Source organism: Prinia subflava, chromosome 18 (assembly GCF_021018805.1).
Source record: "Prinia subflava isolate CZ2003 ecotype Zambia chromosome 18, Cam_Psub_1.2, whole genome shotgun sequence".
NCBI classification, from domain to species: Eukaryota; Metazoa; Chordata; class Aves; order Passeriformes; family Cisticolidae; genus Prinia; species Prinia subflava.
In genome coordinates this window covers 13939077-13958875 of record NC_086264.1, presented here as the reverse complement: position 1 = coordinate 13958875, position 19799 = coordinate 13939077, and the positions used below count along the sequence as shown (strand labels likewise).

General features: G+C 44.9%; 1 protein-coding gene across 7 annotated transcripts in view; it reads left to right on the top strand.

Moving 5' to 3' along the window:
- ARHGAP24 (Rho GTPase activating protein 24) overlaps positions 1–19799 on the top strand; it is a 114977-nt gene that overhangs the window by 86675 nt on the left and 8503 nt on the right. For 6 of the 7 annotated variants that reach the window (XM_063415021.1, XM_063415022.1, XM_063415023.1 and 3 more), the window contains one exon: positions 10748–10955. In XM_063415021.1, the coding sequence (XP_063271091.1) occupies positions 10748–10955 (208 nt within the window). Of the gene's footprint in view, positions 1–2583; positions 3521–10747; positions 10956–19799 lie in introns of those variants that run through there. The other variant, XM_063415026.1, reaches the window with a different exon arrangement.

Below are 19799 nucleotides of genomic sequence, written 5' to 3'. Positions count from 1 at the left end.
CAGGTCACAGAGTATTTAGGAGGGGACTTTGGCCTCATTGGTGGGCTGCACTGAGGGACTTGGTCAGCTAGGGCCTGCCTGGCATCCCTCAAACACAACTGCCTTCTCCTTGGCTTCTCCTGGGAAGTGTCCCTTGAGAGGATGGTGCAGAGCAGTCATGCCACTGGCATCTGGCCTTTTATGTTAAATAAGATGGCACAGTCCTGAATCTGGGAACGTAGGTCTTAGAGTGTTAAATAAATTAAAAAAAAAAAAAAAAAAACCACAAAAAACCCACCACCTCACAAAGTGAAAGGTTTGTCTTAAAAGGCGTGAGCTGCTACAGGTATATGGGGTTGGTTTGGGAAAGGGAAAGTATGAGTACCACAGTCTTCTGTAATTAGGCTAGGTAAGAAACCTGGTTTTTATCTAGCACAAAGATGACCCATCCCCAGCTTTCTCTTCAGGCCTTGTGTTGAGCTCCCCAGCATTCTTCTACTCCAGTCCAGAGGCAGAGTAAGCTGCTGTAGCAGTAATAAATTTGGAGGCTTAGCAGAAGTGGATTTCTCACAGAGTATCTTTGTGGATTTTTGCACTTGGCTTCCTGCACCACAGTATCTTTCTGTGGCAGATAAAAAGGAACAGCCTTGCTGTTCTCTGCCTGTCACAGGCGGGGAGCTGCGATGAGGTGAAACGAAATTCCGGCCCAAGTCAATGAACAGAGGGTTACAAATAGAAACCAAATCTCTCAAGGCCTGACCCTGTGCTTTCTTCACCAGCTTCTCATTTGCTTTTATAGGGCAAGAGCTATTTCTGATTTGCAGCTGGGAACCCTTCCAGCCACCAAGAAAATTCTCAGGACACCATCATTGTAGGAATGTTTAATGCCAGTTACTGCGGGAAGCACCTCGCTGAGGATTTTGCTTGCTGATTTATATAAAACTAGACAGCTGCAATCCTTGTGTTACCTTTTCAATTCATTTGCAGTTAAAACACTTGGAAGTATGTTCCTGTTTTTCTTTTTGGGTTTCTTGAGCAAGTATACTGATTCAGGGTTGTTTGTATTGGGAAGCAAACAGTTAACTCCCTGGAAAAGGCAAAAGTAGCTGGGACATAATTTAGGGTGTAGTGTTCATGGAGAGGGTTTGACTGTGATAACAAGGCAAAGGCAGTATCTTGGGATGTGTCACCGTTAAGAACTGAGTTTCCAACATGTCCCCCATTTTATTAAGTACTTCACAGTCAGAGCTATCTTAACAAGTTATAAATAAATCCTGCTAACTCTTCTGTAATTATGAATGACCCGACACACTCGTATTTTTTTTATCCTTTGCTATTTGGATGTTGCTACAGCTGCTGCAACAGTTTGACTCTTCTTAAGACAGGCACTTCAGACTTAAGATGTCTTAAGAGCCTGCCTTTATGATCTGTAGCTGCTGAAGTTAAAATGGTTTTACATATTATAATAGCTGTAAAAAAGATACAGGAAGGTTGCAATCACCTGATGATGACTAGCCAGTAACAAGTAATTACTTGCAACACAAAATTATTTCAGACAGCTAATTAATCAAAACACTAGTTTTCTATCAGCTTCCTGAATTTCAGTTCTTAATGGTAAACCACAATAGCTGGGTGTCATACAAGTCAAGTGCCACTTTGAGTAACATGTGAATTTTCTGGTTCTTCTAAGCATCATAAGTAAGCCCCGTATGTGTGTGTGCAGCGGATGTGTACAAGCCTTGCTGAGCCACTAGTATTTAAAGTTTGTCTGGCAGTGGGAGAGGACTCCTGGTACCAGAACGAGGAGCTCTGTAAATGATTAACCTTATCATTAAATTGTTATTTGTTAACCTGTGCTAGAAGGAGAAGGTGGGAGGGGGGCAGGTGGGAATCTGCTAAGCTCATCAGAAACTAAGCTCTGGTGTTTTTTGCACCAGAAGAATAAGGTGACCGTGGAAAAAAAAATCTGAAAGGGAAAAGAAATGTAAATGAGGCAGGGCATGTAATGCCTGTTTGCACATGAAATTCCCTTCCTGATTAGATTAAAAAGGCAATTTTTTACAGAGCCTTCAACTCGGGGGGGAGGGAGGACGCGAGAAGGAGCCATGAGCATTTTAGCAGGGGTAGCAGTGTAAGGTTTAGCACCTCCTGCAGGAGCCAGGCACAGCCTGCGCGTTCCTAGCGCCGCAAATGACAGCGCCTGAAGTCAACTCAAAGTCACCCGAGGAGACGCAAACGCGCGCTGCGGCTGCCGCGGCCGCCCGCACCTGCTGCACACGGGCGGAGCAGAGCTGCGCTGCTCCGGCCCCGCACCGGCCCTGCTTCCAGCCCTGCTTCCAGCCCTGCTCCAGCTCTGCTGCCAGCCCTGCTCCAGCCCTGCTTCCATCCAGATCTTCCAGCCCTGCTCCAGCCCTGCTTCCAGCCCTGCTCCAGCCCTGCTGCCAGCCCTGCTCCAGCTCTGCTGCCAGCCCTGCTCCAGCCCTGCTTCCAGCCCTGCTCCAGCTCTGCTGCCAGCCCTGCTCCAGCCCTGCTTCCATCCAGATCTTCCAGCCCTGCTCCAGCCCTGCTTCCAGCCCTGCTTCCAGCCCTGCTGCCAGCCCTGCTCCAGCCCTGCTTCCATCCAGATCTTCCAGCCCTGCTCCAGCCCTGCTCCAGCCCTGCTCCAGCCCGAGCATCCCCCGCTGCAGGCGTGGGTTCCTGGCAGCTCCCGGGCTCCTGCGCCGCTGCCGCATCTGACGCGCCTCTCCCAGGAGAGCTGCTGGTAGTTGGAAGGCAATAAAACAAGCGAGAAGCCTGTGAGAGCATCACACGAGGAGCTGGCCGTATAAAAGGACTTTTGAGAGGAATCTGGTGTGGACAAAGAGCCTCTTGGGCGAAGGGACGGTTACTTGTGCTTCTCGGTAGCAGAAAGGAAGGGTGCCAGCAAGGAGTGTTGTGTCCTGAAGGATTTCTCCGTGGCCTTTTTGGTATTGTTCTTCTCTTTCCCCTTGCACACTGCACAGTGCTGAGCTTCTGCTGTGGAATTAGTCTCTGCTCTCAGCCTTCTGTTCCAGCCAGGAGGAAGAAGTCTTTCTGCCTCTCCATCTGTGCAGGCACTTCTGTTTGAATGGAAGATACATCTTTTTGCTGAAACTCTTTTGTTGTGACATTGCATAATAGGCAGTTGTCTCACCGCAGGGAATAAAAGAAACGAAAGGAAATAGATGGAAGGAAATTGTTCCCCAAAGCAAAACTGAAGCAGGGAAGAGAACATCAAAATCATTTCAAGCCCTACCCAAGATCTAGAAGACCACAATCTCCTAGCTCCAGAGGAAAATACAGTTACAAAAACTCCTCAGCAGTCACTAACGATGAGTAACCGTGCTGTTTTGTCTGGATGCTGCTGGTAAAGAAGGGCTCTGGGGGGACGTGGGGGCTCTGGCCTGTATGATGCCTGAAGACAGAAATGCTGGAGTCCGCAGCCCAGGTGCCTTAGCAGCAGCTCCCTTCATCCCTAAAACGACTTACAGGAGAATTAAGCGGTGCTTTAGCTTCCGCAAAGGTAGGTCTGCTCTGTCACTGTGTTCTGCTGTGCTGCTGAAGCCATGGCTTCTGTGAGCAGGGGCAGATGAGAGCACCGAGAAACAAAAGGCATTAAACAATGCAGATGCCAACATTCCACGAATGATTTATTTACTCCTTTGTTCATTTGTTTGTAGCTGGCCAGCAGATATTGTCTCCTCTACATAACAGCCCATGAATTCAGGAATGAGGTGGAATGAGACAAGATTATTGCAGTGCCTCTGAGCAGAATTGAGTGAGAACACAGGGAATTAGACTTGTGATGCTCTGAGTTACCTATTTGGCAGAACATCAAGAAAAAAGAGTTTCTGTTTGCATTTTGTCTATGTGGGAGCAGGGAGGGAGAAGAGAGGGAGCAAAGCAAAGCGGTAGTTGTTTATCTGTGCAGAAGCTCGAGTCCTCGATTTCTGCTTTCCTGCTTTTGCCTTTCCACCTGCTGCATAGAGAGGTTTATAGCCAGCTCTGTTTTGCATTGCACAGACTGCTGTTGAAGCAGAGCATGGAAATACTCAGAGTAAGAGGGCAAAGAGGAAGCTGGATGTAATAATATGTCAGCTGAAAGCACTGGGAAGGAAACACATCTGACACAGAGATACCATGAGTGATAGTAAAGTGCTAGGGCACTTGGGAGGGGTGGGGAGAAACTGTTTCCATGACAAGGACAAAAACTTCGTGTGGGGTAAGAAGAGGATGGATATTAGTGCTGTTTTAAAAGCTCTCCTGGACTGAGAAATCCAAGTGAAAAGGCTAAATTGTCGTGTTTTTCTGAAGCGTGAGAAATTATTTTACAAATTATACAATTAATATATACAAATTATACGAATTCTTCCTCGAATTCTGTCACCATCTGCTGGTGCTTCTTCCTGAGCTGTTCCTCGTGCTGCCCCTGCCCTTTGCAGGACCCCGCAGCTCTGTGCTCTGCCTCAGCAGTGCGGTGACATCATTGCTGTCAGGGCTGGCGAGCGCAGCCAGGGCGATGTCTGGGAGCCCGCGAGGGGCTCACTGCAGACCTGCTGCAGACTCAGCTGTCACCTGCAGCTGCGGTGGCACTGGCAGCTGTCTGCCCCCTGTACCCCCTCCCCAAGGCCCTTGGTTGCTGGAGCTCAGTCCAGCTGGAGGCTAGCCAGGAGGATGTTGCCTTTCAAGGTGTCGGTGTGAATTAGAGCTGCCTGTGCCCTGTTTATACCCTTAACTATTTGAAAAATGTTTGGAAGTTGAATAAAGGATTAACTGATAATTTTGCAGGCAGCTGCCTTTGTGCCAGGGTACAGCCTTAGCCAATCCAAGAAGAGCTTCAGCTGTTGATTCTTCCCCCATATGTTCTGATACAGAAACTCTCCATATCTAAAACTCCCAAGTGAAGCAGCAGCACTTGGAGCAGAGGACAGAGTGATGGAGGTGATGCTGCTAATTTGCTTTCCTCTATCTGTAAAATCCATTTTGGTTGCTTTCTTATATACATTCTCTGTTAAGGCCCCTAGATCAGAGCTGCAGAATGCTGGGGCATGTATTTAACTTGGTCCATGTCCTGCTGAAGTCAGCAGAAGGATGGACATCAACTGGACTCAGCCAAGCCCTCACTGTGGTGGCACTGGCACATTAAGCTAACTGCACTTGTCTTATTAACTGGTTTACTGAAATATTGCAACTTCATTTGCAGATTGTATACCTCAGTATAAAAAAAGGCAAAACTGGCCTTCTGTAAACCTAATCCATAATTGCATAAAGCAGATCAATTAGATCTAAGCTGTGAAACATGATGCAGAAAATGAAACTAGCAGGGAAAACCACTGGCTAGTCATGGGAAGAAGTACAAGAGAATCATGGCATCATCTTCACCGATAATACCAGGTACAGAACCCTTCCTGGAAATCCCGAGCAAAGTTCCATTGTGATTGGCTGCAAAAAACGAGATCCCAGACTTCTAGGGTTTGGGGGTCATGTCACAGGAAAAGCCAAAGGGCAGCATCTGAACAGAGAGAGCCAAACACCTTCAAACTCCAGCTCAGAGCAGATGCTCTGTGTTTCAGTACCACCACAGGAACTTCCACAGAGAACATGCAGGGTGGGTGGAGAAAGCAGGATCTGAGGAGGTGTGCAATGGTGAGAACATTCAATAACGTGCGGAATTTGGGTGGGCAGAGCTGGGGAGATGGAGGCGGCATTGGCTGTGGCCAGAGAAATACTGCAGGTTCTGATGTCATTAACTGTGACAAGTTCCTGGTGATGTTTTCAAGATTGTCTCCTTTCCTTCCCTGTATCTAATTCTGCTCTTATATCAGAGTTGTTTTTGCAAGCAGGTTATTGGGGTGTGCAGATGTTCTAAGCCCCAGGGTAGGAGTTTATCTTGCCTTCTGTACTGCCAGCATCACACTGACTCTGGGGTCAGGAGAAGTCTTGAAGAATGAAAATTATTCAGGCAGGAACAAAATCTGCTACCACTGGTTTTTCCTCTCCTGTACATAACAAAATTCTGTAGAGAAGAAGAAAATAGTCCCTGTCTTTGATCCACTCGAAACAGCACTTACTGCTGAGGAACATGTGAGCAGAAAGGTGATGGGAAATAATAATTAAAAACTCCTTATTAGGTGTTATGTGGCCATGACAGCCGCTTCTTTGTGTTGTTCCAGGACCTTTGTTCCCAGCCCTGCTGCTGAAAGCCATTCATCTGATCTGTTATTTTCTGTCAATGAATTACTGATGAAGAATTAAGAGCTGTTTAAAATTTGCATCCAGATTCTAAGCTGAGATCAGTTTGTTTAATCTTAACTGACCCTTTCTGATCAGTGCAGCCCATGAAACCAGAAGTTGTTTTGGAAGCACCAGGACCCCTCGATCCTTTGCTGCAGTGTACAGGTGTGGGCCATTGTGAAAACATCAGCCCTCGGTGCCTTTTGGTGCCTGAAACCTTCTGGCTCACTGAATGCGTGCGCTGTGGAACATCTGGAGTGGCAGCTGGGCTTTTTTGAGATATTTCAAGCCATTGCTGATGGAGCAAGGCAGAATGGCCACCTAGATTTTTCTCCTTTTTTCCTCTTGAATCTGAAGTCCATGGACTTTAGATGTGATGCCTGCCTGTGTTCAGTTAGCTGAGGAAATCATTGACTAATGGTATTCTTCGATTTTAAAGCCGTGCTCTGTGACTCTGTACCATGAAAAATAACCACAGTGCTTCCACAGCTCTTGAGAAGACATATGCAGAATTTGCATGTAGCATTGTGGTGTTTTCCATAAGGTTTCTGGGTATCTGTTAAGCATGGAAAAAAGTGTTTACAAAACTTCTGCCCTGGGAATGTTCTAGTTAATGAATAGCTGCTCAGCATGCCCATTACTAGCATGTGATTTTCCTCTTTGATGTTATGCGTGATCTTGGCTTAATTGGATATAGCTTTACAGACCTGCAAGGGCTCTCTGAAAAAGCAGTTTTGCTGATTAAATCTAATGACTGGTCAGAACTGGATCCTGTGCATTTCCCTGCCTTCCACCAGCTGTGGGGAAGCCAAACCAGTGCTGTTCTGAATCTCATGGTTTCTTGTTGATTTGTTTCTCCTCTGGTACCCTATCCCAAGGATAGACCAAGCCACAGGTCAGCTCTTGTGCATTTCTGGATTTTGGAGACATTGAGATTTAGCAGGAGCCACTTGAGTTTGGATTACAACATGAGTTATGAGGGCCCTCTTTTACTTCCATCTCCAACAGAGATGTTCTGGTTTAGTAGGAGAAATTTATTTTTAAGAAACAGCATTTGAGCTTGTCTCTGTGATTTTGGTTATAATCTAATCTCCACAGCTTGGACTGTCCTTCCCTTTCTTCTTTGCAAAGGAGGTGTGAGTAGTTACCAATTATAGCTGATAGCATTCATCGTTTCTCTGCCAAACATCATGGAACTGCAGTTTTCACAGCAACGCCTTTGCTTCCAAATAGTCAGCCTCTGAATGCTTGTAGACTGTTGATCTGCACCAGTTAGTTGTGGTGTGAGGGGGGATACAAGCGCTAGAGAGGGGCAGTGGAAGATGGTGCCCCTGACCCAGGTGACACCAGGAGGAGGATGAGGCAGGCAGAAGCTGTGGCAGCCTGATGGGGAGGCAGGGTTGTCACGTTTCTGCCCCTTCTGCCCTTGGCAACAGAGTACCTTTGCCATAAGGCATCAGCAGGTCTGGGACTTCAAGTCAATATTTGTGCAGGCTTATCATGGCTGATTCATTTAATGGCCAAGTGCTGCCTGGTGCAGTGTTCTCTGTTTGTCAGGTGGAGGAAATGCTTCCTTTGGAGAATCTTGTTCAACCTGCACTTAGACACCAACACAAGCCTGCCTGAGATTAATTCCAGTGCCAAACAAATGGAAAAATAGTGTTTAATTCCAGTTATAGACATCTTAGTGCTTTCTGGTTCCCACCTGTTTTCAGTACATTTTGTATTGTGATGCATCAGCAATTTATGATAATATAGGAAGGATTTTTGCTCCCACTGCACAAAATGCTCTTACTCTGATTTTATTCATTATCTATTAGATGTGCTTTGAAAACCAATTTTAAAATGAACTAAAAAAAGGCAGCATCCAAAAAACGTATTAATAGAAAGTGATATATTTTGACTGTAGTGCCATTACTAATAGGAGTTCTCAAGCACCCTGGTAGGCTCAAGAACTTTCTCCTACAAATGGAAGCTGCAATATGCACATCACTGATTAAAGAATGTTAGTTCTTCTGCTGAGAAGAAGATAGAGCCAGTAGGAGAGAGCTTATTCCTGCTAATTGTACTGTCAGTGGGCATAAATTGTAATTACTTGTACATTGTAGTGGAATAACTGGAATATCCTATCGTATTTTGTTTGAAAAGAGGCAAAAACTGTCGTGTTTAAAGCCAGGGCATGTCATGCTTTCTTGCAAGGAGGCTTAGGCTGTATGTTCACAGGGCAGCCTGGAGTGGGATGGCCCAGTCCTGCACCCAAGAAGGAATAACCCCAGGGAAACAGCTCTGGGGAAGGGACCTGGGTGCCCTGGGGGACACTAGGGTGGACTCGAGCCAGCAGTGGACCTGGCAGCAAGGAAGATCTGACAGTCTGGGCAGTATCAGCAGGAGCAGAGCTAGCAGAAGGAGGGAAGTGTCTTCTGCTTAACATTTTTTAGACCCTATTCTAAATATTGTATCCTTTAACAAACAAAACCCCACCAAAACCAGGAGGTGGAGATAACTAACATGAGTTGAGCACAGGATCTCTAAGGGGCTGAGGAGCTGGAACACTTGCCCTTTGAGGAGAGGCAGAGAAGATGGGGCTTGTTCAGCTGGGAGAAGGGGCAGACTTGGGGGCACTGAAGTGCAGCCCTCTCGTGCATTAACAGCTTTGAGATCCCCAGACCCCCACAATCACACAGATTCCTAAAATGACATTCAGTGGACTTTCCTCCTTAAGGTCACTACTTTGAAAAGGAGAGTGTAGCAAGTGGAAGGACTTGAGGATTTCCTTTATGTCAACCAGCTGCAACTCCTAACTTGGAAAAATACAGGAAACACAAGTTCAGTTAATACTGCTCCCATCCCCATTGTCACTTTTTAGGAGGTTAGGAAGGTATGTGAGAATTAAGGAAACATACCCAGCATACTTAACTCCTCTGCCCAGCCTCAAGGCCCTGAACTTTGTGGATGCTACATCAGTCAGTATTCTTCTAAGCTTGACTCTGAAATCAAAAAAATTCCTTCCTTAACTGCTAATTGTTGGGCTTTGGGTTTTGTACAGCATGAAAAAAAGAGAGCTAATAAGGAGTGACTGTGTGATGTTCATTCACTTTACCTACTGCTGGTTTTGGCATCCCCAAGTGTGGGTACCATGGAAATCACAAAATACACTGAATCTCAGAGACTCTGGATGTCTTAGCAGGACATCATTTACTCTCTCCAGTTACTTCCTCTGCTACAGTAAAAATAATTGCTTTCAACTACAAACCCCAGACCTTCCGGTTAACTTGAGACTTGCCCTACATCCTTGAGCCTTTGCAGGCCAGCTGTCCTACCTACAACTGAGGAGTAAGTTACCCTTCTGTTAAAGGGAAAATGTGCACATTAAAGGTTACCCGAATGGATGCTTCAATCTGAATTGTAATCTAGGGGTGAATTAAGCTTTTAGGTCGAAATCAAAAGCTGTCTGGGTCAGTTCTGGGCTTTTTTTAGAAAAAGCAAACCAAAACAAGTCTGTTTTTCTTGTTGAATATTTTATATTTTTAAGCCAGCAGGAACAGTGTGCTCAGTGAAGGGCACAATTTACTGCCTCTTTTTTAATATGCCTTACAGTGTATTTCATTGCAAAAGCGAAGCAGTCATTTGGTCTTTAATTTCTGATCGTGGCTGCCTTAGAACTATTCATTGTCTTGCTAAATATAGAAATTGGATTGCCTTGCTTCAGCCCGAGTTCTGTTCAGCAAGTGGTGGTCTCAAGAGAGAGCTTCCAGCACAGATGACACGCCTGAACATTATTGTGCTGCTCTGCACTTTGAAAGGAGAGGCAAAATAAGCTGTAAAGAGTAGCTGTCATTCCAGTGGTAGCACTGCTACCCTCAGATCAGGGTTGGAATTAATTCTGTCAAAAACCTCCATTTTCTTCTGAGCTTAAGGACAAATTCAGGTTTCCTGCAGTTCATATGACATATTTCACCTTTCATGTCAGGAGCTTCTTTTCCTACACAAAATTTATTATTGCTAAAGCAGATGTGATAATGCAGTTGGTAATACATACTGGATTTATCTTGTCTATTTGGAGAGCAAAATAGTAATTTCATTTAGCAGCGACAAAATGCTGAGTTATATTTATAAATATTTTTCCCCCCATGTGTACAGATAATGCTTATATGTCTTTGGAACTGATACAGGAGATGCTTAATAATTAGTCATTAACCAAAAAATACGGAGATACGGATTACTTTTGAATCAGCAGTTTTGTGACAGGAAATCCTGTTTGTGTTATTTCTGTGCTTTCTGTGCCTGTGGTCTTGCACATAATTTAAAGTATTTTATTTTAAATGATGTTTTTGATCACAGTTGGAAAATACGTCAGCACCGTATTTCCAGAAGAGCGTCAGCGGTGAAATGGAGCATTTTGTTGTGAATAAAGGAGTCGGTTCGTTGTCCAGGCCTTTAGATGAGCTGCAGGCTGGGTGGGCGGGCTCCTCGGTGTGCTGGTGGTGCCCAGCTGAGCAGGGCTCTCTCTGTGCAGGTATCTTCGGGCAGAGGCTGGAGGACACCGTGCGCTACGAGAAGCGCTATGGGAGCCGCCTGGCGCCCATGCTGGTGGAGCAGTGCGTGGACTTCATCCGGCAGCGCGGGCTGCGGGAGGAGGGCCTCTTCCGACTGCCCGGGCAGGCGAACCTCGTCAAGGAGCTGCAGGACGCCTTCGACTGTGGAGAAAAGCCCTCCTTTGACAGGTAAAACCCCGCGGCTGCTCCCCAGCCCTGCAGCCGGGCAGGCGCTGGGCTGGGCTGGCTGATCCGCAGCGCTGTGGAACACGTGGCACAGCAGATACAGTGACATGTTCTCGTAGGTTTCTCAGTGTGTTTCCTATTACCCTCTGAAATGTCTTCCTTTTTGTTCTGACTTTGATGTCTGATTTCAAAGCATTTCTGAAGAATTTCTTTTTGTGAAAAGTTGGTTAGAAAAAGTATTGCTAATGTTTTGGCTTAATCAAAAATATCTGGATTGCCTTGATGTTAATATCATTTGAAATGCAGTGGTGATGCTGGCATTTAGTCAGCTCCACAAAGGAAGAATTTCTGTTATCACCCATCTCAGTGTGTTCTGTTATCTATAGAACTGGCTGGAAAGGAATTACACACTCATGGATTTCTTTATAATTTTGGGCCTTTGGTCTTATAGTAAAAGTCACTCTGACCATAAAAACAAACCTATGTGGTTTTGAGGGTGCAGGTCTGAATTGTATTCCAATATTTATGCAGTTTTACAGAGTTAATGAGAGTTTCTGGGCCAAGGGAGACCTGGTCCTGTTCACACAGCTGGGTATGACTGCACTCTCCTGTAAGTAACTGTAGTCTCCTGTGATGTTTGTCCTGCCTCCCTGTAAGCATTGACAGCACTAGTCACACATCCAGAGTGCAATCAGAGAAACAGAACCAGGGGATTGAGAGTGCCATGTAAGACTTTTTAACTCTGACCGGAGTTAATGTGAAGGTCACGGAATTCCAGTTCAGGAGACTTTTAAGCAGTGGCTGTCCTCAGGTGTGCCCTGAGTGGCGTCCCTGACACAGCCCCAGAGGGGCACTGGGATGTGCACTGCAGCTGTGGGCACAGTGGGAACTAGGAGGAAGAGGCAGATTGCGTTTATCATGTGAGACCTTTGTCTGATGGCAATCCGAGCAACAGGAAGGAAAGCGTAGCTTGATCTTTTAGTGCAACAACATGCCATAAGTCAACCCGGATTGCTGGAAATCATTTGGGTGCCTCCATTCCCTGCCCTGTCAAGTGAGCAGATTCATTAAGCTGGGAGGTTTGTGCATCAGATGTGCAGAAGGCAGACACCTGTAATGCTCTTTCATCTCCAGCAGTTCCTCAGTCCTGATCCTCACTTTAAAAGAAAAGTTGAGAATTTATTACGCTCTGGAAAAGTGACTTGTCTTCCTATGAGGTTTATTCATTTCTCATTTGAAGGTGAGTTAGGATAATTGAGGAGTAAATGGCTTTATGGAGCCACAGGACTATGGGAAGTGACTGTGTTAGCTGATGAATGTTTATGGCATGCTCCTTCACTGTTCAAATACCATGTAGCTTATTTTAAAATGGTAAAGAAGCATCTACTGGGTACGTTTCCTTACTTGGACATTATGATAAATGTTACTGATGATGTCTGTCTCTACTAAAGAGTAGGCAAGTGGCAGAAACAAAAGGTTATTTTTTCTATGCCTGTAAACCAAATAATTGTGGAGGAAATGCTTAAGAAAACAAGCCACCCTGAACTGTGGGAAGATGATGTACTGAACACCCTGCTGAGAGGTACAGCTTGAAGGAAGTGCAGAGTTCTGACTACTCCAAACAAATGAGAGCAGTGCTCAGCTGCACTGATTTTTTTTTCAAGGTTATCTAGCAACATCTGTAGCACAGACTAATGAGCCCCATGAACAGGTATGCTGGCTGAGCTTTAGCAGATGAAAAGGAGAAGAGATTTTACATGCTACTGCTGTGAAGGATGCACGTCATTTCGACTCCAGCAATTAGAAACATCAGCAGGAGCTGCCTATAAATCACTGGTCCTGCAGTTCTGAGCTTCTGAAGCTCAGCACTGACCTTGTACGTCCCCGTGTCTTGCACAGGATACTTCTCCTGTTTACTTTTTCACATTTGAGTTTGGAGAGGTGTGATTCAGGTGTAGCAGTGGTCCAGAAGTCAAGCAGACATAAACTCTGCTCTGCTCTCTGCATTGTTTCCATTGTGCATCTGTGTTTTCCCCCTAACCTGTTGTTCCATTTGTAAACCCTTGAGGTGAAGTTCATTTCACAGTGTTCATAGAGGAGCTGTGTCATGACCTTGGTTTGGGGTAACTTTCCACAGTGCTGAACACCAGCCTGGGCTCTGGGTCTGGTGCAGCCTGTTGGGCAAACTGAACTCTTGGAAAGAAAAAAAAGGAAACCCCACACACATTAGGCATCCATGCTTACTTCTTCTTGTGAACCTCTAGATCCCCCGTGTTTAATATGTAATTACATGTTATTATTAGCCAGAAGTCCCACCATGTGGAATGCACCTAGGTTCTCTCTCTTCACCTGCATCAGCAGTAACAGGGATCTTTGCAGTTAGAGCAGAGCTGGCACTTTGTTCTGGGGCATGGAACACAGTGGAACACAGGTCACACCTCTGTGGCAGTGCTGGGTCACTGGCTCTGGCAGGGAGGAGGACTGGCTGCTGTCATCAGAGCTGGAACTAACACAAAGCTGGTGGTTGAGGAGTCTGCCATTTTTCATACATTTTCTCCATGTGCAAGTGCACGTAAGTCAGACAACGACTTTAGAGCACATGAAGATGCTTTGAAATATGTGTAGGCTAGTGTATATTTTTGTGTGATAAATTGCTTTTAAATTATTCTTATTTTTATGCCTTCATAGCTGATTCAATAAAATATGTAACACAGAATTAAACGCAAACCCAAAAGTAAGATCATACACCCATGGTCAGTACTGCTTTAAAATGTCATCTCAGTTTTAAGGTGGTTGCACAGCTTAAATCACCATACAGGGGCTGGGAGATGGAGTTCGAGGCACAGATCTGCTCTTTGGCCCAGAGTTCAGCTGCTGTCCACAGTTCTGTGGAGACCCTGCCCTTCTTTCTCCCCATTTGCCTTCCTGTCTGCACCCCTTTAGCAGAGATGACCACAGAGCAAGCACAAGCAGAGTGAATAGAGCAAATTAGAAACAGGAAAAGGAATAGCTTCACTCAAAAGAAAATGCAGCTGTATTTCGAAACATAAAACATATCTGAGAAATGATTGCTCTTACCTGAGTCAGCAGCTGGGTGTTCCAATCCTGAAATCAGTTATAAAAACATGGAAAAAACCTTCACTTCCTAATTTTGATCTTGATCTTATGGTTGGAATAAAATGTTGCTGAAAATCGTGTATGACAACATAGCAAGTGTTTAAAATTTTCCAGTCTCACAGACTGAGAAGACCCTTTGTCTGATCTGAAACACCCAACAGCCCAGGCCCCCTCGTACAAAAACTGGAACATCATCATTTCTTGCAGTACTGGAATGTGAGGTGCAGCTGCTGCAGCTGAAACTGCTAAGGCCTTTTGTGTGAGGAAACACACAGCACCTCAAAATTGTGTGTCAGTTCAGAAACAAAATTCAATAAATACCTCAGTCCCTCTGAATGTATCTGCACATATTGTGAGATTTGCTTTAAGGAACTAGCAGTGCAATTAAGCTATCACTCATGTTTGCTACGATTTGAAATATCCTTGGTATTTCCAGTACAGCTCCACCTGTGTGTAAAATTGCCCCCTCCAGGGAATCCATTTTCTTTGCCCTTGGGGTATTTTTTGCTTTCTTCTTGTGTGGCTTACATTTTGCTTATAAAGTCCCTCATCTCCTTTACAAATCATACATTTGTAACGACACAAAGTGAATTATGACCATTTGTTCTGTGAAATTAGCACAGAGAATATGTCACTGAGTAAGGAAAATTGCATAAGGATTTGTTCTCCAGTTTTTACCTAGGAGGGCTACAAAACTGGATTTTTCTTTTTATATTGCCTCTTTCCATCTGCTGTTCATCACAATTACTACCAGATGACATGTGAGATAAGATTGCTCAGGGAGAAAAAATATTTGAAATGTCACTGAAACAAATATTAATAAAAAAATTAATGTGATTGATGTGTGTGGCTTGGATTTTCAAATCTATTGCTAACATACCTAGTTCAGTAGTTCAGAGAGTTTAAAAGTTACATGGCTCACCTGCCAGCATTTGTGTGCATGCAGAAGAGAGAATATGCGTATTCTTACATAAATGTGTATTTAGCAAAACATTTTCTTATGAGTATGAATTCCTCTAAGGAAGAATAGAGTGTATTATAGGACAGAATTGTTACTGCTCTGGTCACCTTTGCAATCAGCTGAGAAAAAGGTACTTAAGTGGCAGTATCTGATAGCTGGCAAATAGTAACTTATTCACTGATCAAATAATCCAGAGTGTAAAACCACTGTGTTCTGTGATTTTAATCACTGAGATTGTTGAAGCAAAGTAAGACAGTGGCAAGGCTGAGGTGAGAAGGAGTACATGCACAATTCTTTTTCTCCTCCAGAGGCAAAGAATGCATTAGAATTTTGGTGGATGCAGGAAACGGGACGTGTCTCAGTGGGGCTGCATTGGTGCTGTGCAGATGGCAAGCAGAAAACACTGCTTGTAAAAACTGCTCTTTGTTTTACACATCAAACTTGTACATAAGAATTGGTTTAGAAGCAGATAGTCTCCCACAAAGAAGGGGCTTTATATGCCTTCCTACTGGCAAAGTGCAGTAATCCCTAAAACTCCCCATTTTTATGTGAAATGAAATCTTTACTCGAAAGCTTGTTCCTGCCAAACACAAATGGCCTTAGGCCTGTGAAAATTCCTGTTTGTTCCTGCCAGTTCCAGACTTTCTTTCCTGATCCTCTCAATCTTCTCATCAGCTATGCCTCTGGACCAACTTCCATGTCCTTTCCAATTCCAGCCCTTATTCTAACCAGCTAAGAGAAATAACCTCTGTATATGGCACAGCTTAAACACCTAGTCTAGCAATTAAATACACATTAGGAGACATACCTAGTGTGATGCAAGGGTTATTAAATCAGTTAATTAGTGTCCTGTTGTGTTTTTAGTTGGGTTTGGTGTCCTCAGAGTGCTTTTAGTTATTGGCAGTGAATGAACATTTGTAGTTACTTTGCATGCATTTCAGTTTCAGAAATGGCTGGTTTGTCAGCTCTCATTAAAAAAAAAAAAAAAAAAAAAAAGGCAGCTATGTATTCCATTTTCCAGAGACAAATTATTTCTTAGCCATGGTCACCTTTAAGAAAGGGTGACATTTTGTTACCATGTGCAAGGTCTGAGAGGGTAATTTTTTTCAAGCATTCTTATCTGGGTTGCAAAATTTGTGGCTTTCTCTTCCAGTAAACAAGAAACAGGTAGGTTGGTTGTTGTGGGTTTTCATGTTTTTACATATGCTTGCAATCCCTGAAAAATCTTGGAGAAAATTAACAGGTTTTTTGAGCAATCTATCAAGAGAAATAATTACCAGCATATTCAGTACGTTCGGTGGAGCTGGCAGATCTTTTTCCTAGAGGGAACCCATCTGTTTATTAGACCTCTGCCTACTTTACCTGAAAGCACTTGTGTGTCTCTAAGGATCTGTATTTTTGGAAGTAATTTTTAACATCCGTCCCCATGTTTCCTTTGTCCTAAATTGCTGTCCTTATTGCTGTTTTTAAAGCCTTTATAAACCTGCATAAATCTGCTGCAGTTACAATTACTGCAGTTGGTATCTTGGAAATAGAGTGTGCCAATCTTCACTATTCCTTGTGGACTGTGGAAGGCAGCGTGCTTTGTAAAAATGGTGAACACGAGGACAAAGGAGCAGGATAGGTGTGGTTTACTTCTCTGTCCAAACCAAAAAACAAGACTAGAGATCAGTTTTAACTTATACTAGAGCTGGACTGGTAGATGCTTTCATGTATGCTTGGGAAGTTGTAGGCAAAATTTAATCTGGTGCTTAAATGAGGCACAGGACTGCTTGTACTGAATCTCTGCATTATGTAGGGAAATTATATAGAGTAGTGCTTTGAAGATACCCACACGGGGAAGAAAAATCACATAGTACATTAAGTTAACCTGACCTTTGAATTTCTGGACCAAAGCCTGTCTCCCAAAATCAGTCAAACTGGTACACAAACTGTAATGTTCTCCTTTGTTCTGTTACTAGGACTCCTAAATTGAATTATGGCCTCACCGCTTGTTGTTCCTTCTGTTCCTCATGCAAACTGTTTGTGTGCCGTCGTGATCGGAGCTGTTTTCGGCAGGGCATTGATCTCTGCAGTGCCGTCTCGCCTGGTTAGCGCTCGTCCCGCGGCGTTCTGAGGGGGCGTCCTGAGGGGGCCGCGCCCTCACTCTGAGAGGACCGCGCGCTCTGAGGGGGCCGCTCGCTCTGAGGGCCGCGCGCTGTGAGGGGACCGCGCGCTCTGAGGGGACCGCGCGCTCTGAGGGGACCGCGCGCTCTGAGGGCCGCGCACTCTGAGGGGACCGCTCGCTCTGAGGGGACCGCGCGCTCTGAGGGCCGCGCACTCTGAGGGGACCGCTCGCTCTGAGGGCCGCACGCTGTGAGGGGACCGCGCGCTCTGAGGGGACCGCGCGCTCTGAGGGCCGCGCGCTGTGAGGGGACCGCGCGCTCTGAGGGGACCGCGCGCTCTGAGGGCCGCTCGCTCTGAGGGGACCGCGCGCTCTGAGGGGCCGCACGCTCTGAGGGCCGCTCGCTCTGAGGGGGCCGCTCGCTCTGAGGGCCGCACGCTCTGAGGGGCCGCTCGCTCTGAGGGGACCGCGCGCTGTGAGGGGACCGCTCGCTCTGAGGGCCGCGCGCTCTGAGGGGACCGCTCGCGCGCTCTGAGGGCCGGGCCGGGCCGGTTTTCCTGCAGACCTGCTGGGGATATTATCTGTGGTAGAGAGGGAAAAGCTCGGGGAGTGTCACCGGCCTGGCAGGCGCTTGCACGGTGTCTGTGTGAGGCAGAGGACGGTGCTGTCGGAGCAGCAGCGCCGTGAGGGACGCTGAGGGCAAGGCCCGGGTGAGCGGGGCCGTGACCGTGGCGCTCCATGGCCGGACACGGCTGCGGTGGTCGTGCCTGTGCTGGAGCGGGGACGCTGGTTTGGAAAGGCCACCCCCAACGCAGGACTAGCATTTCGGTGAGATAAGTTAACTTTCTCAGACCTCCCACTACAGCGTGCCAAAATAGCTGTTTCTCAGCCTGCTGATGTTTTTTGTGTTACGTTCAATTCCCCGCTTTGTGCTTTATCACTCCCATAATTGTGAACATGGAGAAAGTCTGCCTTGGTTAATGAGAGTTGTTCTAATTTAGATAACAGAGGATTTTCTGCCAGAATTGACATACTGTATTTTAATAAAAATTAATGAATACTTCTAATCATGTTAATTATGAATGTGTAATCATGAAACACTTTGATATTACGCAGTCAGATAGCAAAAGAAATACGAAGATAGGTATAATCATTAAATTTCTGTAGCTGTAATGATTCTGGAATGTAGGCAAGGACAGTGCTCAGGGGGGAATTCTGCCCTGTCTTAAAGTGATCAGTTGTAACTGAAAAAAGGAAAGAGTCCTCCCCAGGCCTGCAAAGATCCGTGTTTTCAGAACTACACCAGTTACCCTCAAGGCAGAAATCTAAATGCTATTGAGTTAGACTGTGGATGGAACACTGTTAACTGAACAGGGAAATAAATGCTACCAGTCCTCCAGTTCAGCACTTCTTTGAAACCTACAGCTGTCCTCTGTGGCTGAAAAGTGCTTAGTGGTATCTGTGGACTAAAACACCCAAGATACCGGAGTCTGCCATTTAAAAAAAAATCCTCTGTCATTTAAAGCAAAAGGTGAAAAAAATAATACTACCTTCAAGGTCTAAACAAGTCTCAGATTCTGAGAGACAATCTTTTACTAACATTGTTTATAAAAATATCGACATTTTTATACCCACAGTTGCACTCAAAGAAGGAAGTTACTGGCTTTTGTCTGAAGGTTGATAAAGCAGAATTTAAAAATCCATTTCTTAAAGAGCTTGGCAAGCAGTATGTCTGTGTATACAGACTGAGTTTATTTTGTTTGTGCTGCCCAAACCTGTATGGTAATTTCTGTACAGGCAGGTTAAATCCTAAGAAGTGGTCCAGTACAGTTAAGGGAAAAAAATAACAGATGTTCCAAAATCTTACTTTGCGACCCCACCATCTCGTGGCAGTCTCTGGTATTGCCTTAGAAAATAATAATAATTGAAAAATTAGTTTAAAACCTCTCCAGTTTTATGCAAATAGACTTTGTAAAGATGTGGTTAAGTCCTTCAGCAAGGTGTGAGGAGTTTCCTTGCTTAAATAAAAAAAGCAGTAATAATAAAATCTTCAGAAAGATGATCAATGCTGAATTGAGAATAGGTGGGACAGAAGGGTTAGAGGCCAAATCTGAGCTAGCATATGAAGTCTCATAAAAGAGTACAGCCATACCTAGTTTAATGCTAGCAGTTCCCCACGTTTGTTATATATTTATCCAGAAAGTGGGGGATCAGGTAAAGTGTTTTGAACTCAAGCCACTCCACAACAGAGGGTTGCAATCCAGAGATTAGAATTTGAACTTCCTTTAAAAATGTAGGTTTACATTAGTGTTTTGTAGTTTCTCTAGAAAACGCTTTTTGGAATTTGGGCTGGAAATCATTCATGTTGGACTTAGAAATGTTTTCTGCACATTCATTTTGAGGAGTTGGGTGGGGTGAATGTTTAAATATATACAGTGCTTTATCTTCTCTCTTCTTCTGACATACCATACCACATTACTCTAAGGTTATTCCCACCATTCCAGTTAAGATTTAACTTACTAAAAGCCATTACTGTTTTAACAGATTATTCCAAAATAATGATTAACATACCTCTAGCAAAGCTTAAGTGTGTCAAATACCAATGGCTCCCTTTGAGACACTGTGAGTTTAAAAAAATACTCCATGTGTGAAGTCTTCAAAGAAA